Source organism: Mus musculus, chromosome 10 (genome assembly GCF_000001635.26).
Source record: "Mus musculus strain C57BL/6J chromosome 10, GRCm38.p6 C57BL/6J".
In the NCBI taxonomy this organism is placed as follows: domain Eukaryota; kingdom Metazoa; phylum Chordata; class Mammalia; order Rodentia; family Muridae; genus Mus; species Mus musculus.
Window position 1 is genome coordinate 5,386,629 of NC_000076.6, and position 23,370 is coordinate 5,409,998.

Here is a 23,370-nt window from a genome sequence, read left to right on the forward strand (position 1 = left end):
GAAATGCTCCACCCAGCAGCTGACTCAGAAGGATACAGACCCCCATAGCCAAACAGTGGATGGGGCTTGGGGACTCTTATGAAAGAATAGGAGGAATAGGAGGAGAGGATCCTGAAGGGGATAGGAACTCCATAGGAAGACAAACAGAGTCAACTAACCTGGACCCTTGGGGCTCTCAGAGTCTGAACCACCAGCCAAAGAACACATATGGACTGGACCTAGGCCTCCCCACTTTTATGTATCTGCTTGACCTTCATGTGGGTCCTGAACAACTGGAGCAGGGGCTATCCCAAAAGCTGTTGCCTATTTGTGGGATATATTCTAATAGTTGAGCTGCCTTGTCTGGCCTCAGTGGGAAAGGAAGTGCCTAGCCTTGAAGAGACTTGAAGTGTTAGGGTGGGGTGGGGATACCCAGGGGGCCCCCACTTATCCAGAGGAGAAGGGGAAGGGCGAAGGATTGTGAGAGGGGGCATTGAGCAAATATAAAGAGAATAAGTAAAAAAGAAAAATTAAATTAAATTAAAAAAAATAAGCAATCACAGTGACAACATTCAAAACTGGGGACACAACAAAGAGACCAAACCTACAAGTATGGTATTTAAGAGAAAAACCAAGCTGTAGATAAAGATATATAGAGAGAACATATTCAATGAAACAATAGCAGAAAATTTCCTCTATCTAGGAGTGAAGGTAGGAGAGATGAACATCTGCGCATATAAGGCCTTTAGATCCTGGATAGAAAAAACAGAAAAAAAAATCTAAGTTTTATTATAAAATCATATGACTATGAAACTTATAAGAAAATTTGAAAACTGCAAGAAAAACTCCAAGTAACTTATAATCTGCCAGGATGAAGAAGATCTCTCAGCAGAAACTTTAAAAGCCAGAAAAACCTGGATTGGGGTAGTTCACACCTTGAAGGAAATAACTGCCAAACAAAACTATTATAGCCAGCAAAACTATCCTGCAAAATCAAAATAGAAATAAAGATCTTTCATGATGCATAAAGCAAATTGTGATCACTATATCACAATTGCACAAGATACTTAAGGGAACAATACATGGGAAAATGAAATATATATTCAAAAGAAGAGATGAGGATTGCAATATAGAAGAATAAAATGTAATTAACTTATTAGTCAGCAAACCTCCAAGACAGAGAAAGAAATTTAGCACATAGCTTTCAATCATTGTCCTAAAAATAGTCTTAACTCTCCACTTAAAAGATTCTGTATTGGCACTTGGATTTTTAATCTAGGGATTAAAAATTAAGTATCAGGCCACAGAACACCTGTGGGAGCTATCTTGGGTGGGTCCTGGATCCCTCAGTGACTAGTCTGCACAGGTGAGAGTGCGGAATACAGAAGCGACACAGTTTCTGGGACAGGCAGAAGAAACACAGCTTCTGGGACAGACCCAGTTTTGGGCTCCAGACATCCGGACACCTTCCCCTCCAGAGGAGAGGTATCCACCCTGCCTGGGAGGGCTCTGCTGCAGAGCACCTGGGGGAGCCATCTTGGGTCCTGGATCCCTCAGTGACTAGTCTGCACAGGTGAGAGTGCAGAATACAGAAGCTACACAGCTTCTGGGACAGGCAGAAGCGACATAGTTTCTGGGACAGACACTGTTTCAGGTCTATATCTTCAGCGAGGAGGCAGGTCCAAACAACAGATATCTTTGCACCTTCCCTGCAAAAGGAGAGCTTGCCTGCAGAGAGTACTCTGATCACTGAAACTCAGGAGAGAGCTAGACTCAAAGGTCTGCTGACAGAGGCTAACAGAATCACAGGAGGAACAAGCTCCAACCAGAGACAACTATAACAACTAACTCCAGAGATTACCAGATAGCAAAGGCAAACATAAGAATATTACTAACAGAAACCAAGACTATTCACCATCATCAGAACCCAGCACTCCCAACTCAGCCAGTCCTGGATACCCCAACACACCCAAAATGCAAGACTCGGATTTAAAATCATATATCTTGATGCTGGTATAGGACATAAAGAAGGACTTTAATAACTCACTTAAAGAAATACAGGAGGCCCTTCCGCTCGACTCGAGACTCGAGCCCCGGGCTACCTTGCCAGCAGAGTCTTGCCCAACACCCGCAAGGGCCCACACGGGACTCCCCACGGGACCCTAAGACCTCTGGTGAGTGGATCACAGTGCCTGCCCCAATCCAATCGCGCGGAACTTGAGACTGCGGTACATAGGGAAGCAGGCTACCCGGGCCTGATCTGGGGCACAAGTCCCTTCCGCTCGACTCGAGACTCGAGCCCCGGGCTACCTTGCCAGCAGAGTCTTGCCCAACACCCGCAAGGGTCCACACGGGACTCCCCACGGGACCCTAAGACCTCTGGTGAGTGGATCACAGTGCCTGCCCCAATCCAATCGCGCGGAACTTGAGACTGCGGTACATAGGGAAGCAGGCTACCCGGGCCTGATCTGGGGCACAAGTCCCTTCCGCTCGACTTGTGACTCGAGCCCCGGGCTACCTTGCCAGCAGAGTCTTGCCCAACACCCGCAAGGGTCCACACAGGACTCCCCACGGGACCCTAAGACCTCTGGTGAGTGGATCACAGTGCCTGCCCCAATCCAATCGCGCGGAACTCGAGACTGCGGTACATAGGGAAGCAGGCTACCCGGGCCTGATCTGGGGCACAAGTCCCTTCCGCTCGACTCGAGACTCGAGCCCCGGGCTACCTTGCCAGCAGAGTCTTGCCCAACACCCGCAAGGGTCCACACGGGACTCCCCACGGGACCCTAAGACCTCTGGTGAGTGGATCACAGCGCCTGCCCCAATCCAATCACGCGGAACTTGAGACTGCGGTACATAGGGAAGCAGGCTACCCGGGCTTGATCTGGGGCACAAACCCCTTCCACTCCACTCGAGCCCCGGCTACCTTGCCAGCTGAGTCGCCTGACACCCGCAAGGGCCCACACAGGATTCCACACGTGATCCTAAGACCTCTAGTGAGTGGAACACAACTTCTGCCAGGAGTCTGGTTCGAACACCAGATATCTGGGTACCTGCCTTGCAAGAAGAGAGCTTGCCTGCAGAGAATACTCTGCCCACTGAAACTAAGGAGAGTGCTACCCTCCAGGTCTGCTCATAGAGGCTAACAGAGTCACCTGAAGAACAAGCTCTTAACAGTGACAACTAAAACAGCTAGCTTCAGAGATTACCAGATGGCGAAAGGCAAATGTAAGAATCCTACTAACAGAAATCAAGACCACTCACCATCATCAGAACGCAGCACTCCCACCCCACCTAGTCCTGGGCACCCCAACACAACCGAAAATCTAGACCCAGATTTAAAAACATTTCTCATGATGATGATAGAGGACATCAAGAAGGACTTTCATAAGTCACTTAAAGATTTACAGGAGAGCACTGCTAAAGAGTTACAGGCTCTTAAAGAAAAGCAGGAAAACACAGCCAAACAGGTGATGGAAATGAACAAAACCATACTAGAACTAAAAGGGGAAGTAGACACAATAAAGAAAACCCAAGGCGAGGCAACGCTGGAGATAGAAACCCTAGGAAAGAGATCTGGAACCATAGATGCGAGCATCAGCAACAGAATACAAGAAATGGAAGAGAGAATCTCAGGTGCAGAAGATTCCATAGAGAACATCGACACAACAGTCAAAGAAAATACAAAATGCAAAAGGATCCTAACTCAAAACATCCAGGTAATCCAGGACACAATGAGAAGACCAAACCTACGGATAATAGGAATTGATAAGAATGAAGATTTTCAACTTAAAGGGCCAGCTAATATCTTCAACAAAATAATAGAAGAAAACTTCCCAAACATAAAAAAAGAGATGCCCATGATCATACAAGAAGCATACAGAACTCCAAATAGACTGGACCAGAAAAGAAATTCCTCCCGACACATAATAATCAGAACAACAAATGCACTAAATAAAGATAGAATATTAAAAGCAGTAAGGGAGAAAGGTCAAGTAACATATAAAGGAAGGCCTATCAGAATTACACCAGACTTTTCACCAGAGACTATGAAAGCCAGAAGAGCCTGGACAGATGTTATACAGACACTAAGAGAACACAAATGCCAGCCCAGGCTACTATACCCGGCCAAACTCTCAATTACCATAGATGGAGAAACCAAAGTATTCCACGACAAAACCAAGTTCACACAATATCTTTCCACGAATCCAGCCCTTCAAAGGATAATAACAGAAAAGAAGCAATACAAGGACGGAAATCACGCCCTAGAACAACCAAGAAAGTAATCATTCAACAAACCAAAAAGAAGACAGCCACAAGAACAGAATGCCAACTCTAACAACAAAAATAAAAGGGAGCAACAATTACTTTTCCTTAATATCTCTTAATATCAATGGACTCAATTCCCCAATAAAAAGACATAGACTAACAGACTGGCTACACAAACAGGACCCAACATTCTGCTGCTTACAGGAAACCCATCTCAGGGAAAAAGACAGACACTACCTCAGAGTGAAAGGCTGGAAAACAATTTTCCAAGCAAATGGTATGAAGAAACAAGCTGGAGTAGCCATTTTAATATCGGATAAAATCGACTTCCAACCCAAAGTTATCAAAAAAGACAAGGAGGGACACTTCATACTCATCAAAGGTAAAATCCTCCAAGAGGAACTCTCAATTCTGAATATCTACGCTCCAAATGCAAGGGCAGCCACATTCATTAGAGACACTTTAGTAAAGCTCAAAGCATACATTGCACCTCACACAATAATAGTGGGAGACTTCAACACACCACTTTCTTCAAAGGACAGATCGTGGAAACAGAAACTAAACAGGGACACAGTGAAACTAACAGAAGTTATGAAACAAATGGACCTGACAGATATCTACAGAACATTTTATCCTAAAACAAAAGGATATACCTTCTTCTCAGCACCTCACGGGACCTTCTCCAAAATTGACCATATAATTGGTCACAAAACAGGCCTCAATAGATACAAAAATATTGAAATTGTCCCATGTATCCTATCAGACCACCATGGCCTAAGACTGATCTTCAATAACAACATAAATAATGGAAAGCCAACATTCACGTGGAAACTGAATAACACTCTTCTCAATGATACCTTGGTCAAGGAAGGAATAAAGAAAGAAATTAAAGACTTTTTAGAGTTTAATGAAAATGAAGCCACAACGTACCCAAACCTATGGGACACAATGAAAGCATTTCTAAGAGGGAAACTCATAGCGCTGAGTGCCTCCAAGAAGAAACGGGAGACAGCACATACTAGCAGCTTGACAACACATCTAAAAGCCCTAGAAAAAAAGGAAGCAAATTCACCCAAGAGGAGTAGACGGCAGGAAATAATCAAACTCAGGGGTGAAATCAACCAAGTGGAAACAAGAAGAACTATTCAAAGAATTAACCAAACAAGGAGTTGGTTCTTTGAGAAAATCAACAAGATAGATAAACCCTTAGCTAGACTCACTAAAGGGCACAGGGACAAAATCCTAATTAACAAAATCAGAAATGAAAAGGGAGACATAACAACAGATCCTGAAGAAATCCAAAACACCATCAGATCCTTCTACAAAAGGCTATACTCAACAAAACTGGAAAACCTGGACGAAATGGACAAATTTCTGGACAGATACCAGGTACCAAAGTTGAATCAGGATCAAGTTGACCATCTAAACAGTCCCATATCACCTAAAGAAATAGAAGCAGTTATTAATAGTCTCCCAACCAAAAAAAGCCCAGGACCAGATGGGTTTAGTGCAGAGTTCTATCAGACCTTCAAAGAAGATCTAATTCCAATTCTGCACAAACTATTTCACAAAATAGAAGTAGAAGGTACTCTACCCAACTCATTTTATGAAGCCACTATTACTCTGATACCTAAACCACAGAAAGATCCAACAAAGATAGAGAACTTCAGACCAATTTCTCTTATGAATATCGATGCAAAAATCCTCAATAAAATTCTCGCTAACCGAATCCAAGAACACATTAAAGCAATCATCCATCCTGACCAAGTAGGTTTTATTCCAGGGATGCAGGGATGGTTTAATATACGAAAATCCATCAATGTAATCCATTATATAAACAAACTCAAAGACAAAAACCACATGATCATCTCGTTAGATGCAGAAAAAGCATTTGACAAGATCCAACACCCATTCATGATAAAAGTTTTGGAAAGATCAGGAATTCAAGGCCCATACCTAAACATGATAAAAGCAATCTACAGCAAACCAGTAGCCAACATCAAAGTAAATGGAGAGAAGCTGGAAGCAATCCCACTAAAATCAGGGACTAGACAAGGCTGCCCACTTTCTCCCTACCTTTTCAACATAGTACTTGAAGTATTAGCCAGAGCAATTCGACAACAAAAGGAGATCAAGGGGATACAAATTGGAAAAGAGGAAGTCAAAATATCACTTTTTGCAGATGATATGATAGTATATATAAGTGACCCTAAAAATTCTACCAGAGAACTCCTAAACCTGATAAACAGCTTCGGTGAAGTAGCTGGATATAAAATAAACTCAAACAAGTCAATGGCCTTTCTCTATACAAAGAATAAACAGGCTGAGAAAGAAATTAGGGAAACAACACCCTTCTCAATAGTCACAAATAATATAAAATATCTTGGCGTGACTCTAAATAAGGAGGTGAAAGATCTGTATGATAAAAACTTCAAATCTCTGAAGAAAGAAATTAAAGAAGATCTCAGAAGATGGAAAGATCTCCCATGCTCATGGATTGGCAGGATCAACATTGTAAAAATGGCTATCTTGCCAAAAGCAATCTACAGATTCAATGCAATCCCCATCAAAATTCCAACTCAATTCTTCAACGAATTGGAAGGAGCAATTTGCAAATTTGTCTGGAATAACAAAAAACCTAGGATAGCAAAAAGTCTTCTCAAGGATAAAAGAACTTCTGGCGGAATCACCATGCCAGACCTAAAGCTTTACTACAGAGCAATTGTGATAAAAACTGCATGGTACTGGTATAGAGACAGACAAGTAGACCAATGGAATAGAATTGAAGATCCAGAAATGAACCCACACACCTATGGTCACTTGATCTTCGACAAGGGAGCTAAAACCATCCAGTGGAAGAAAGACAGCATTTTCAACAATTGGTGCTGGCACAACTGGTTGTTATCGTGTAGAAGAATGCGAATCGATCCATACTTATCTCCTTGTACTAAGGTCAAATCTAAGTGGATCAAGGAACTTCACATAAAACCAGAGACACTGAAACTTATAGAGGAGAAAGTGGGGAAAAGCCTTGAAGATATGGGCACAGGGGAAAAATTCCTGAACAGAACAGCAATGGCTTGTGCTGTAAGATCGAGAATCGACAAATGGGACCTAATGAAACTCCAAAGTTTCTGCAAGGCAAAAGACACCGTCAATAAGACAAAAAGACCACCAACAGATTGGGAAAGGATCTTTACCTATCCTAAATCAGATAGGGGACTAATATCCAACATATATAAAGAACTCAAGAAGGTGGACTTCAGAAAATCAAATAACCCCATTAAAAAATGGGGCTCAGAACTGAACAAAGAATTCTCACCTGAGGAATACCGAATGGCTGAGAAGCACTTGAAAAAATGTTCAACATCCTTAATCATCAGGGAAATGCAAATCAAAACAACCCTGAGATTCCACCTCACACCAGTCAGAATGGCTAAGATCAAAAATTCAGGTGACAGCAGATGCTGGCGAGGATGTGGAGAAAGAGGAACACTCCTCCATTGTTGGTGGGAGTGCAGGCTTGTACAACCACTCTGGAAATCAGTCTGGCGGTTCCTCAGAAAACTGGACATAGTACTACCGGAGGATCCAGCAATACCTCTCCTGGGCATATATCCAGAAGATGCCCCAACAGGTAAGAAGGACACATGCTCCACTATGTTCATAGCAGCCTTATTTATAATAGCCAGAAGCTGGAAAGAACCTAGATGCCCCTCAACAGAGGAATGGATACAGAAAATGTGGTACATCTACACAATGGAGTACTACTCAGCTATTAAAAAGAATGAATTTATGAAATTCCTAGCCAAATGGATGGACCTGGAGGGCATCATCCTGAGTGAGGTAACACATTCACAAAGAAACTCACACAATATGTATTCACTGATAAGTGGATATTAGCCCCAAACCTAGGATACCCAAGATATAAGATATAATTTGCTAAACACATGAAACTCAAGGAGAATGAAGACTGAAGTGTGGACACTATGCCCCTCCTTAGATTTGGGAACAAAACACCCATGGAAGGAGTTACAGAGACGGAGTTTGGAGCTGAGATGAAAGGATGGACCATGTAGAGACTGCCATAGCCAGGGATCCACCCCATAATCAGCATCCAAACGCTGACACCATTGCATACACTAGCAAGATTTTATTGAAAGGACGCAGATGTAGCTGTCTCTTGTGAGACTATGCCGGGGCCCAGCAAACACAGAAGTGGATGCTCACAGTCAGCTAATGGATGGATCATAGGGCTCCCAATGGAGGAGCTAGAGAAAGTAGCCAAGGAGCTAAAGGGATCTGCAACCCTATAGGTGGAACAACATTATGAGCTAACCAGTACCCCGGAGCTCTTGACTCTAGCTGCATATATATCAAAAGATGGCCTAGTCGGCCATCACTGGAAAGAGAGGCCCATTGGACTTGCAAACTTTATATGCCCCAGTACAGGGGAATACCAGGGCCAAAAGGGGGGAGTGGGTGGGCAGGGGAGTGGGGGTGGGTGGATATGGGGGACTTTTGGTATAGCATTGGAAATGTAAATGAGTTAAATACCTAATAAAAAATGGAAATAAAAAAAAAAAAAAAAGAAATACAGGAGAACACTGCTAACGAGGTAGAAGACCTTAAAGAAATACAGGAAAACACAACCAAACAGGTGATGGAATTGAACAAAACCATACAAGACCTAAAATGGGAAGTAGACACAATAAAGAAAACCCAAAGTGAGACAACGCTGGAGATAGGAACCTTAGGAAAGAAATCTGGAACCATAGATGCCAGCATCAGCAACAGAATACAAGAGATAGAAGAGAGAAACTCAGGTGCAGAAGATTCCATAGAGAACATGGGCACAACAATCAAAGAAAAATGCGAAATGGAAAAAGATCCTAACTCAAAACATCCAGGAAATTCAGGACACAATGAGAAGACAAAACCTACGGATAATAGGAATAGATGAGAATGAAGATTTTCAACTTAAAGGGCCAGCAAATATCTTCAACAAAATTATACAAGAAAACTCCCCAAACCTAAAGAAAGAAATGCCCATGAACGTACAAGAAGCCTACAGAACTCCAAATAGACTGGACCAGAAAAGAAATTCCTCCCGACACATAATAATAATAATAATAATAAGAAAAAATGCACTAAATAAAGATAGAATATTACAAGCAGTAAGGGAAAAAGGTCAAGTAACATATAAAGGCAGGCCTATTAGAATTACACCAGACTTCTCACCAGAGACTATGAAAGCCAGAAGATCCTGGACAGATGTTATGCAGACCCTAAGAAAACACAAATGCCAACCTAGGCTACTAGATATAGCAAAACTCTCAATTACCATAGATGGAAAAAACAAAGTATTCCATGATAAAACCAAATTCACACAATATCCTTCCATGAATCCAGCCCTTCAAAGGATAATAAAGGGAAAACGCCAACACAAGGACGGAATCTACATCCTAGAAAAAGCAAGAAAGTAATCTTCAACAAACCTAAAAGAAGACAGACACAAAAACAGAATCCCAACTTTAACAACAAAAATAACAGGAAGCAACAATTACTTTTCTTTAATTTCTCTTAACATCAATGGACTCAATTCCCCAATAAAAAGGCATAGATTAATAGACTGGCTACACAAATAGGACCCAACATTTTGTTGCTTACAGGAAACCCACCTCAGGGAAAAGGACAGACACTACCTCAGAGTGAAAGGCTGGAAAACAATTTTCCAAGCAAGTGTTCCGAAGAAATAATCTGGAGTAGCCATTCTTATATAGAATAAAATTGACTTATAACACAAAGCTATCAAAAAAGACCAGGAGGGGCACTTCATACTCATCAAAGGTAAAATCTACCAAGATGAACTCCCAATTCTGAATATCTATGCTCCAAATACAAGGGCAGCCATAGTCATTAAAGAAACTTTAGTAAAGCTCAAAGCACCCACTGCACGTCACACAATAATGATAGGAGACTTCAACACCCCACTCTCACCAATGGACAGATTCTGGAAACAGAAACTAAACAGAGACATATGGACACTAACAGAAGTTATGAAACAAATGGATTTAATAGATATCTACAGAACATTTTATCCTAAAACAAAAGGATATTCCTTCTTCTCAGCTCCACATGGTACATCCTCCAAAACTGATCATATAATTGGTCAAAAAAACAGAACTCAACAGATACAAAATATTGAAATTATCCCATGCATCCTATCTTATCACCACGAGCTAAGGCTGATCTTCAATAACAACATAAATAATAGAAAGCCAACACTATTCTATCCACATGGAAACTGAACAACACTCCTTGGTCGAGGATGAAATAAAGAAAGAAATGAAAGACTTTTTAGAGTTTAATGAAAATGAAGCCACAACATCCCCAAACTTATGGGACACAATGAAGGCAGTCCTAAGAGGGAATCTCATAGCCCCGAGTGCCTCGAAAAAGAAACTAGAGAGAGCATACACTAGCAGCCTGACAGTACACCTAGAAGATCTAGAACTAAAGGAAGCAAATTTACCCAACAGTAGTAGGTGGCAGGAAATAATCAAACTCAGGATTGAAATCAACCAAGTGGAAACAAAAAGAACTATTCAAACAATCAACCAAACAAGGAGCTGGTTCTTTGAGAAAATCAACAAGATAGATAAACCCTTAGCCAGACTAACTAGAGGGCACAGGGACAGTATCCTAATTAACAAAATCAAAAATGAAAAAGGAGACATAACAACAGAACCTGAGGAAATCCAAAACATCATCAGATCCTACTACAAAAGGCTATACTCAACTAGAAAAACTAGAAAACCTGGATGAAATGGACAACTTCCTAGACAGATACCAGGTACCAAAGTTAAATCAGAATCAGATTAAAGATCTAAACAGTCCTATTTCCCCTAAAGAAATAGAAGCAGTCATCAATAGTCTCTCAAACAAAAAAAGGCCACGACCAGATGGGTTTAGTGCAGAGTTCTATCAGACCTTCAAAGAAGACCAAATTCCAACTGTTCTCAAACTGTTCCACAAAATAGAAACAGAAGGTACCCTACCCAATTCATTCTATGAAGCCACAATTACTCTGATAACTAGACCACACAAAGATCCAACAGAGAAAGAGAACTTGAGACCAATTTCCCTTATGAATATCGATGCAAAAAATACTCAATAAAATCCTCACAAACCAAATCCAAGAATACATCAAAATGATCATACATCATGGACAAGTAGGCTTTGTCCCACAGATGCAGGGAAAGCTTAATACACGGAAATCCATCAACGTAATCCACTATATAAACAAACTCAAAGAAAAATCCACATGATCATCTTGTTAGATGCTGAGAAAGCATTTGACAAAATCCAATACCCCTTCATGATAAAAGTCTTGGAAAGATCAGGAATTCAAGGCCCATACCTAAACATAATAAAAGCAATCTACAGCAAATCAGTAGCCAACATCAAACTAAATGGAGAGAAACTCAAAGCAATCCCACAAAAATCAGAGACTAGACAAGGATGCCCACTTTCTCCCTACCTATTCAACATAGTACTTGAAGTTCTATGCAGAGTAATTCGAAAACACAAGGACATCAAGGGGATACAAATTAGAAAGGAAGAAGTCAAAATATCACTATTCGCAGATGATATGATTGTATATATAAGTGACCACAAAAATTCCACCAGAGAACTCCTAAAGCTGATAAACAGCTCAGTGCAGTAGCTACATATAAAATTAACTCAAATAAATCAATGGCCTTTCTCTACACAAAGGATAAATGGACTGAGAAAGAATTTAGGGAAACAACACCCTTCACAATAGTCACAAATAATATAAAATACCTTGGTTTGACTCTAACTAAGGAAGTGAAAGATCTGTATGGTAAGAACTTCAAGTCTCTGAAGAAAGAAGTTGAAGAAGATCTCAGAAGATGGAAAGATCTCCCATGCTCATGGATTGGCAGGATCAATATAGTAAAAATGGCTATCTTGCCAAAAGCAATCTACAGATTCAATGCAATCCCCATCAAAATTCCCAAAAGATGCCCCACCATGCCACAGGGGCATGTGCTCCACTGTGTTCATAGCAGCCTTATTTGTGATATCCAGAAGCTAGAAACAACCTAGATGTCCTACAACAGAAGAATGGATACAGAAAATGTTGTTCATTTACACAATGCAATGCTACTCAGCTATTAAAGACGAGGACATCCTGAGTTTTGCAGGCAAATGGATGGGATTACCTGAAGTGAGGTAACTCAGACCCCAATGTATGGTGAGTATATACCATACATGTATGGTATATACTCACTAACAAGTGGATATTAGCCAAAAAGTAAAAAATAAATAAATAAAGTACAGAATACCCAAGATAGAGTCCACAGAACTCAAAAAGGTCAACAAGCTGAGGTGCCCAAGTGAGGATGCCTCAGTCCCACTTTGGAGGAAGAAGAAAGCAATCACAAGAACTGCAGGAATGGAGAGGAGCTTGAGGAAAAGAAGGTCCAGTGACAGGCCCGAAGTGGGATCCAGCTCCACTGGAGGTCCCAAGGCCTGACACTATTACTGAGGCTATGGAGCATTCATAAAAAGGGACCTACCATGACCACACTTTGGAAGACCCAACAAGAAGCTGAAAGAATCAGATGCAGATATTTGCACCCAACCAATGGACAGAAGCTTCTGCCCCCTGTGGTTGAATTGGTGAAAGTCTGAAAGAAGCTGAGGAGGAGGGCCAGCAGTCTCAATTACCCTGGACCCTGGAGATCTCTCAAACACTGGACCACAAACCACACAGCACACACCAGCTGATATGAGGCCCCCAACACGTATACAACTGCCGGGTCTGGGCTCAGTCAGAGAAGATATACTTAACCCTCAAGAGACTGGAGGCCCCAGGGAGTTTAGAGGTCTGGTTGGGTGGAGGGTGGAAGACATCCAAATGGAGACAGGCGGGTGGAGAGGAGGTATGGGATGTGGAACAGTTGAATGGTTGACTGGGGGATGAGGGATGGGGGAATAAAATCTGGAGTATAAATAAATAAATAAACAAATAAATGAATAACAAAACAAAGAATGAATTTATGAAATTCCTAGGCAAATGGATGGACCTGGAGGGCATCATCCTGAGTGAGGTAACCCAATCACAAAAGAACTCACATGATATGTACTCACTGATAAGTGGACATTAACCCAGAAACTTGGAATACCCAAGATACAAGATACAATTTGCAAAACACATGAAACTCAAGAAGAAGGAAGATCACAAAAGTGTGGATATTTTGCCCCTTCTTAGAATTGGGAACAAAACACCCATGGAAGGAATTACAGAGACAAAGCTTAGAGCTGAAACGAAAGGATGGACCATCTAGAGACTGCCACACCCGTGGATCCATCCCATAATCAGCCTCCAAACGCTGACACCATTGTATAAGCCAGCAACATTTTGCTGAAAGGACCCTGATATAGCTGTGAGGCTATGCTGGTGCCTGGCAAACACAGAAGTTGATGCTCACAGTCAGCTATTGGATGGAATACAGGGCCCCCAATGGAATAACAAGAGAAAGTACCCAAGGAGCTAAAGGGGTCTGCAACCCTATAGGTTGAACAACAATATGAACTAACCATTACCCCCGGAGCTCATGTCTCTAGCTGCATATGTAGCAGAAGATGGCCTAGTTGGCCATCATTGGGAAGAGAGGCCCCTTGATCTTGTAAACTTTATATGCCTCAGTACGGGGAACGCCAGGGCCAAGAAGTGGAAGTGGGTGGGTAGGGGAGTGGGGGACGAGGGTATAGGGGAATTTTGGGATAGTATTTAAAATATAAATGAAGAAAATACCTAATTAAATAAATAAGTAAATAGATAAATAAATATCTATCTCCACACTGTCAAAGAAATACATAGAATGAATTTTGGCTAACAATGCTTCCCAAAAGAGCTATAGAATATCTAACAAAGTTCCAGCACCAGACATGAGAAAGCCTCTTTTGAGTTCCTTGGTCAGAGTTATCCAAAAGACTGAAAATCCACATTCTGCTGGTATTGCCCTAGTTGTCCTCGCTGGTAGAAGATAAGTCCCTAATGTTGAAGACACCATGCACTACAGACACGGTCCAGAGTCTCCTGAGCTATAACTGACTTGAATACCTCCTCCCTGAGGAATAGCTTTGATGGGACCAGATGCCACCATGTAAACTTCCAAGGAAGACAGTCAACAGCCCTACCCAGAATGATGTCTGTGAACCATAACAATGACTAGCACATCACTGTCCCCCTAAGGGTACAGTAGAGGCACATACACCTTGGTGGTAACCTACATCTCTGTAATTGTTAAGGCACCATTGAATGAAAGGGATACTTGACCTGGTACTGGAAATTTAGCCAACTACCTGGGGCAAGTGAAGTCAAAGGACCTAGAAGAGGACCAACAACCACCACTTTACTAAGTCAACATAATCCCTAACTACATTCTAAAATATTTATCCTTGTACCACAGATAAGAGTAGCTTTCTGACCTCATTAAGGAAACCTCTCTTTGCAGCAAATGGAGACCACTAGAGAAAGCCACAACCAATCAAAATGCAGACTTGAGGATTCCAGACCTAGCTGATATGGCTACAACACAACTCCCACATCTTCAGTTTAGGAATCATTAAAAAGAGAAGAACACAGAGATTTTTTTAAGATCCAAAAGAACCAGAAATTTGCTGAGAGATTTTGTCTCCTAGAAATGCCAGAGAAGCCATATCCATGAAGTCTCACCAACATGACTGCCTAAACACGATCTGAACAAGGGTAACAACAATAGGCATGCAGATAGGCAATGCAAAAGATAAAGCAGTCTTAATGCAGAAGAGGAAAAACTTACAAGACCTCAACCCTAGACAAAGATCAAGGGCTGCTGAGCTCCAGAGAAGTAGTCTGCCCCCAGAAAGAGCATGCCAAATAGTTATGCAGTGCAAGATGGTCAGCTCTGAAAGCATACACGTACAATTAGCATTATAAGAACTGAGAAGTCTCTGTTAATATATTTAGGAACATATACACACACATAAAATAACATCTAAGGAAAAGGGGCATGAATTTGAGAGAGAGCAAGGGAAATATACATGGGAAGGTTTGGAGGGAGGAAAGGAAAGCAGGAAATGATGTAATTATGATCCCCAAAACACAAAGAATTTTTTTTAAAAAAACATAGATTGAAAGTGAAAGAATAAAAAAATATTTCAGACAAATTGAATCTGAATATCTGACAGATCAATATGATATAACTCAATGATTTATGAAATCTGAAATATTAAAGTCACAGGAGCAGAGAGAGGGGCATGCTGGTTACCAAATATGACCAGGGCTAGCAGCAGAGAATAGATAGGGACAGGAAGGTTGTATTAAAAGGGCAAAGAAGGGACAAGCTCAGGTGTCCCCATCTCAGCACTGTGACACACTTTCAATAATGAATACTCATAATTGTTAAAAGTGATAGAAAATAGTCTCAAAGAAGTTTGTAAGGCGATGGATACACTAAGCTGTGTTAACTGTTTCAGTTTGCTACATGACAATAAGACCTGTACATATATACTATCATCACATCAGTTAAGTAAACCTTCAGAAAATTTAAAAACTTGAAATGCTAAAGGTGCTAAACATATCTCAGGAAAATATAAGTGTAAATGGAGGCAAGTAATGGTGACATCTGTGACTGGCTGTGCAACGTGGCAATGTCAGACTGCTTGATGGGCTAGCCTTGGACTGTGTCTACTGACTTCAAATGACATGGCATTTATCTATGCATCAGAATTCCAAAATCAATGTCTCAGAGGCATGAAAACAATGTACCATGAATTTGTTTGTTTTGTTTTGTTTTTTTTAAACAGATAAAAGTATTATCTTCAGGTAACTAAAAACACATCAAGCATTTGGCAGAAAATATATATCTTGACAACATATAGAAATCTCTATGTATTAGCTTGTTATCATTTATATGCTAAAGCCAAAGCACTAACAGAACAAAGGGGGTAAAGAGTACACCATTGCCTTAATGTTTGTCAATCGAAAAATAGCATGTTTAATGAGTTAAGCCTGTATCATTACAAAATGTTTGACAACAGTCACACATTAACCACACACATGACTTGTAGGTCACTGAAGTCCTTAACGGTATCTCAGGCCTCTACTCCCCATGTACAACCAAAGCACCAGGACTGGAAGCTTTTGTTTATCATTCTTTGAGAAAGACTATGCATGTGAAGTATGGAACCAATGGTCACATGAATTATATGAATTCATACAGTCTGTAAGCTTATTTTTTTATATAAAAACAGAACCGATTAGCATCAGGAATAAAGATGGATGCAGATACAAAAATCTGCCCTAGAATTATTGGGAAATATCTTATGAAATTAATGTACTGAAATTGTCAGGATGGGTTTAGGCTAGGAAGATGCAGATTAGAGTACCTCCAAGAAGGAAGTGTGTGAACCACATAGGATGGATGCTTTGAGGAGCACGTTGGTGCAGGTTCTGGTGAGGATACATCTCCAGAGACTCCAGGACTGTCATGGTGGAAAAGTTTCTGTGGTGGTTTGAATGAAGATGGTCCCTAGAGGTTCGTGTATTTGAGTACTTTGTCCCTAGTTAGTGGAACTGTTTGGGAAGAATTAGGATTATGACCTCATTGGGGGAGGTGTGACATTGGTTGGACATTGAAATTGCAAAAGCTCATCCCTTTCCATTAGTTCTCCCTCACTCCTTCCTGCTGTGGATCAGAAGGAAGTTCTCAGCTACTGCTTCAGCACCATTCCTGTCTCCTGTTGCCATAATCCCCTTTGCATGGATGCTAACCATCTGGGAAAATGAGCACCAAATTAAATGCTTTCTTTTATAATTCACCTTATTCATGATGCTTTGCCAGGATAATAGAAAGGCAATTCAGACAGTCTCTGAGCATGGTTTTACCTTATGTTGCTCAAGTTTCCGTTGGATTGTGTTTGCTGTCTCCTCGTGAACCTGCTGAATGGTGATCTCTTCTCTCAGGGCCACTTCTGCCCTGTATAGCCAAGCACCTATAGTGCCCAGAGGTGCAGGGAGAGATTTATCCAGCTGTATATGCCAATCGAAGAGCTGAAACAGAATAGAATGCCTCTGGTATAGAAGACAATCCCTTAACTTCCTCTAAATGAACTTTTTTTAAAATTAGGTATTTTCTTCATTTACATTTCCAATGCTATCCCAAAAGTCCCCCATACCCTCCCACCCCACTCCCCTACCCACCCACTCCCACTTCTTGGCCCTGACATTCCCCTATACTGAGGCATATAAAGTTTGACGACCAATGGGCCTTTCTTTCCACTGATGGCCGACTAGGTCATCTTCTGATACAGATGCAGCTAGAGACACAAGCTTTTAAAAATCTACAAAAGACTCAAAGAGAGTCTGGGAAGATAGCTCAGAGGCAAGTGCTCACCACATAAGCACAAGGACCCAAATTTGATTCTCAGGACCCACACAAGAGCCTGGAGTTGGTGGCATCTACTTGTAATCAATCCCAGCTCAAAAGGGGGTAAGGACAGGTATGTACCTGGACTGCATGCAAGCCACCCTTCTCCAGTCAAGTTTTTAAATGGTGGTTCTATGAGAATTACAGATGTACACATTCAACTTTTTATATGGTTCTTAGGAATTGGATGCAGGTTATCAAGGCTCATGCAATAAGTGCTTTTATTCACTAGAATTCTGGATTTCCATCCCTGTATCTGTCTTTTCATAGGTGTCCCATGGATTGAACTCAGGCCTTTAAGCTTGTGTGGCAAGAACTTATACTAGTTGAGCTCTTTGTCCAGAAACATTTTTTTTCTCCATTTCTTCCATTTTCTCAGATTCTCAAGTACCACTTCCTGGTCTATAGAAATTCCATCTTAGAAACCATCCTTATTTCTCGATAAAGTATGTAGGTAATGTGACATTATCAAATTAAACAACATGGTTAATTCAAGTAAAATATTTCTGTTAATGTTAGCAGAGGTTTAGAGCTTAGACATTTCTAAGGTTAAGGCCTGAGGAAGGATGCTAATATTAACTAGAGCAAGCAGCATTTCCTTCACATTTAGGAATGACCAGACAATCAGAGATGCCTCAATGACCGAACATGAGCTTGCCTCTTGGCACAGAAAGGTCCTGAGCTGCTCACAAAATAAGATTACAGATTATGAGAAATGTTGATATTCCAGGAATTCTCTAAGGCAAAAGTCAGCTGTTCTAAACAACTGGAAGTAAGGTCTGGAAGGAGACAGAAGCCAGGAGGCCTTCCAGCTCTGTCTAGCTCATGGAAGTCCTGTTTGGCATGGGAAGGCAAGAAAGGAAGTGCCAGAGCAAGCATATCCAGAAGTGCCCAGGGCAGCCTCACCAGAGGGCAGATGTGCTCCCATGGCTAACCCTTTCCAGGCTCAGCCAGAAGCCTCAGCGGTTTGTGTACTGATGCCATGTGAAAGATGGTACACACAGCTTGGTGAAGACACACAAATGCACATGAAGCTAACTCACCCGGGATGATACTCTCTCCCAGCACTGCTTGACCAAGGCTTGGTCGAGCGTCAGTTTGCCATCTCTTTGCAATGGCTGTATTATATGCTCCACTTGTTTCCTTTTCATTTCATATTGAACTCTGAAGTGCTTAAATGCCTAAAAGAGGAAAGAGAAACAGTACAGCAATGAGTCCCCAAAAGCAAAAGCAAAGAAACCATAGCTCACCTTTGGAGAGCACTCCACTATGTTGTTGGTAATGTTACCAGCAGCAGTTATGACACTAAACCTGCCTAAGACCTTGATGGTACTAGGTACTATCTACACATCCCTCTGGTTCTATCTACACACACACACACACACACACACACACACACACACACACAGCATCCCAGAAGTGATTTGACAGAGACAAATAGAAAAACAGGACTAATGCCTAGAAATTATGAAGTCTGCACAGAAATAGGTGAAATTGATACTGACTGAGCTCACCAGACCCAGAAAGACACACGTGGGGAATTCTCTTGCGTATGTGGATCTTCCCTTTGGATACTTGGTTTTGTGTATTTAACCTGGAGTCCATGTGGAAGCTAGGAACTGGGAATCAGCCACTGAAGGCAGACACCTAATGGGTGGGGTTAGTGTAACATGGGCAGAATATAGAGTATTGGTGGGGGGTGATCAAGCATGGAATGGGGTGGGGCACAAGACAATAAAGTATTAGAGCAAGACTTGACTAAAATGAAGGCCATGTACAAAAGCTATATGGAAGCCTATGGTCTTCCACCCCCCCTCCTTCAATTCAATTAGAGACAGTACTCTCTAATTGAGTATACCCAGGGTTAAAGGGCTACATTAGGATAGAGGTTTTGGGGAGAGGAGAAAGTAGGGGTGATTTAACCAAAACTAAAGATATATGATGAAGTCTTATGAAATCAGCTAGTTTGAAATATTTTATAAACATATATACACATATATAAACATACATAGTATATATTCTATTATAATATATTATATTTATTATATTATACACACACATATAAAAGGAATTTTGACTAGAAGTACCCTGCGTAGGTAGACAATGCTGTACTCAGAAGGCATGGGTTGCAAAATAAAGGTCTAAGTAGTCACGCATAAGCTACCTTCCCATGAGTTATGGCATCCAAAACAATACAGGTAATAGCCACTGTTTTGTCTGCCATAACTAGATGGTAAGACCCTATTGCTCAAGACAGCACTAACTTTGGCTACAGGAAATATAGAAACCGACCTACACTGATCAGGAAACTTACCCAGTGCTAACGGGTACTATGAAGGCTGCTCAGAGAAAAGACATCAGCGGCCTTATCCAGTGCCGAATGCTGTACGCTACAATACTGGCCCACTGCTGTGCCCAGTGTTGTGCCCACTGGTGTGGCAGTGGCATGCTGTGTTTGTGAAGGCTAACTAAGTGCTTTCTGATTGTGTCCACTCTACAGGAGGGATCTTGTGTCTGTTATATAAAGGTAGTCAAGCCCCTATGACTGTGGAAATTATAGATCCTAGCTGGAGAGACTAGCATTATTTCTACTAAATGGACATGCTGTCAAACTGAGTTCTAAGTAGTCTATGCTTTTGCCTGTAGCTCTGGGCTGCTCTCAATTTTCCAGAGAAGGTTTTTCTTCCAGTGGGTTGTGGCTAGTGGAGAGATTCACTACTAGTCACAGTGAAGGGTATAAGCAACTCTGATGTTCTGCTGTGCATAGGTCATCTACATGAACATCTTCATCATCTATGTCAGCCATCCATGGACCAGGAAACTTCAACAAAGAGGGCAGGAGCACGTAATAGCTAGTGGATGTGAAAAGAAGGCTGCGGAGCGCTTGTGTCCGGACATGGCATGCTGTTGTACTTGCTGACCGGCTGTAGCTATGGTTACCTACACAGCAACAAGCCAGTCATACTTCCAGCATGGATGGGAGATAGGCGCCTGAGCCCCACTCTTGGCTGAAGAGCTAGTGACCAGTAATAGCTCCTAGGAGAGGGAGGGTCATCTTACTTGTGGCTGGCAGCCGGGAGTTGCTTTTTCTCCAGTTTGTGATCACACACACACAGACAGAGGTAGCACTAACTGGAGTCAAGGGGTTGTCAATAACAGTAAGGAATAAAAGAGGACATGAAGATGGAGTACAGTGGGGTGCGGGGCACTAGGAAGCTTAGTGGTGGGTGAATATATATTGTCTGATGCACAAAACTTTTAAAGAGTAAAACTGTTACTTAAAAGTATATTTAAAACATTGAAAAGGACTAATTCTAGTGGAGTCATTTATGAACCAGTTCATGTTTGCCAGAAAAGCATAGTCAAATATATATATGAGTTTATTTATATATATGTACATATATATATATATATGACCAAATAGTTGATTTTTCAATAAATGTTATTATTTATAATATATCATGTTAAATATTATAATGTTATCATATATATTACATGCCAACTAATGCTGAATTAAACATAACTAGATTTACATTTAAGCAATCCCATGTAACGAGGCTTACTTTGGGGCCTTATTATTTATATAATAATCACTTAATTTTACGCCATGAAATTCTTAAACATGCCACAGAATATTTAAAACTCATCATTTATCATTTAGACCTAGCCATAGGCTTGATACAAACATAAAAATAATCACTGTGAAGTTGCTCTTTTTCTTATAATAAACTAGCACATCTACAAAGTGATTCTATTCATATAAGTGAATTGAAAATAACCATCTACTGTAAATTTGCACATCTCAAATATGACTCCACATCCACTTGTGAATTGGAAATGCCATTAAGATGTACAATTAAATTACAGAGCAGGGGGAAGGCCATACAGAGCTCAGCAGATTCTGGAAAGAATTTCATTTATAAACATGCAAATTCCCTTGAAGAACATTGGGGGGGAGTTGAACTCATATTTGACCATAAACTCATGAAATGCTAAAGACATCAAAATGTACAAGTGATCTTTAATTTTGTCCTGTGGAATTCTGTGTGGAAAAACTGGAGCTGTGTTAGCTCTGCCGAGCCCAATGAAGAAAATACAGATTATGTAATGTAAATGGGAAAGAGAGTTTTCACTGGATGCTGCTGCTCATGTGTGCAGGACACTTTCTTCTCATGCTTTGTTGGGGTTTTTGCTTGTTTGTTTGTATGGTTTTGTTTTTCTGGTTCACTCTTCTCTCATAGCATAACGCCTGTTCGGTAAGGAGCTTGATTTCTTGGAATTTAGCATTAATGGCTTGTGCTACAGCTAAAACTTACCAACAAGCAAAACAAACACACCCCTGTTTCTGTACTTTGTACTCAGTTTTCTGGTTTAATTGTTTTACAATGACGTGCATCACTGCAAATTTTGGAGGGCGGGGGGTTGAGGGAATAAGAAGATTATACTGAATTTCAAAGCAAAAGAATCCATGGAAACTAGGCACAAAGTTATTGTTTTTCTAAGTTAAGAAAAAAAATAACAAAGATGGCATGGGCAACTGAATTTAGGTATGTTTATATGAGTTTATAACATCCCACATTCACGTCATTAAGTGCTTTATCATCTACCATGTTGGATGGCTCATGTCACTGTAACACTGTAACTTTTTGGTAGAAAAATGGGGAGGGGAATGACTGAAATGTAACAGGGTGGAGTACGTGAGAGAATGTTGCTCGAAATGTGTTATATTTCACTTGTAGACTAAAATGAAGTGGAATTTGAAAACAGGAGGAAAACAGCAACTCGGCAGGGAAGAAGTCACAACTTTTTAATGGAAAAAACTTGCTGTTACAAGATCTTCTGGGAAGTGTGAATTGAAAGCAGAAAGTCAGCTTGGGGCTTTGTAAAGAGACTGGACACAGCTCTCTGACCTCAGCTCAAGAGCAACTGTCTTAAGCAGGACAGGTCAGGGTAGAATCTCCTTCCCTCCGAGAACCCTTGGCAAACACACATGCCGCAACTCCTTCTTAAATTCCATTGATTTCAGCAGTACTCTTTGGTGTCAAGTCAGCTACTCATTTTAGTGGCTCGTTACATCAGCTGACATCTGTAAGCCAAAAGGTCTTTGTAAACAATGACTCTGCGATTTTGTTCTGTGCTATGGATAAGACTGAGGTGTCAAAAATGATAATACCCCAGGCCTCTGTACTGAGGACATAGGGTAACTTAAAACTACCCTCTACCATAGCACTGGTCTTTTTCAAAATTAATATAATGTGTGTTACTTATCTAAAGATTTTTCTCACTAATATAATTTGGAAGATTAGGCATATATTACATGCCATATCTTCATGTCAACCATGAAAAGCTTTGGAAAAATCTAAATCTCTTTCCCACACTTACCTGATATTTGTCCTGCAGACTTGATTCGGTCATCTGTGCCCTTGTAAAATCTCTCTCAAATTGTTCTATCCAAACTTTTGTTTCCTTCAAAATTAGTCTGTCATCCCTCTGGAAGCCAAGAAGCAATGCAATGTTATTAGTAACTGTAAAATTAATCCCTGATTATAATTAGTATTTAGTACACACCAGGTATTGTCCATCTTTCTTCAGTATGAGAAACAAAACTGATTCTAGA

At 41.0% G+C, this 23,370-nt stretch overlaps 1 protein-coding gene across 22 annotated transcripts in view; it reads right to left on the minus strand.

Annotated features, from left to right (window-relative positions):
- The window catches only part of Syne1 (spectrin repeat containing, nuclear envelope 1), a 530,501-nt gene that overhangs the window by 366,437 nt on the left and 140,694 nt on the right, over nt 1-23,370 (minus strand). For all 22 annotated transcript variants that reach the window (NM_001347732.1, NM_001347711.1, XM_017314047.2 and 19 more), the window contains 3 exons: nt 23,136-23,243; nt 18,797-18,934; nt 17,213-17,377 (listed from right to left, as the gene is read on the minus strand). In NM_001347732.1, coding sequence (NP_001334661.1) covers nt 17,213-17,377; nt 18,797-18,934; nt 23,136-23,243 — 411 coding nt within the window. The remainder of the gene's footprint in view (nt 1-17,212; nt 17,378-18,796; nt 18,935-23,135; nt 23,244-23,370) is intronic.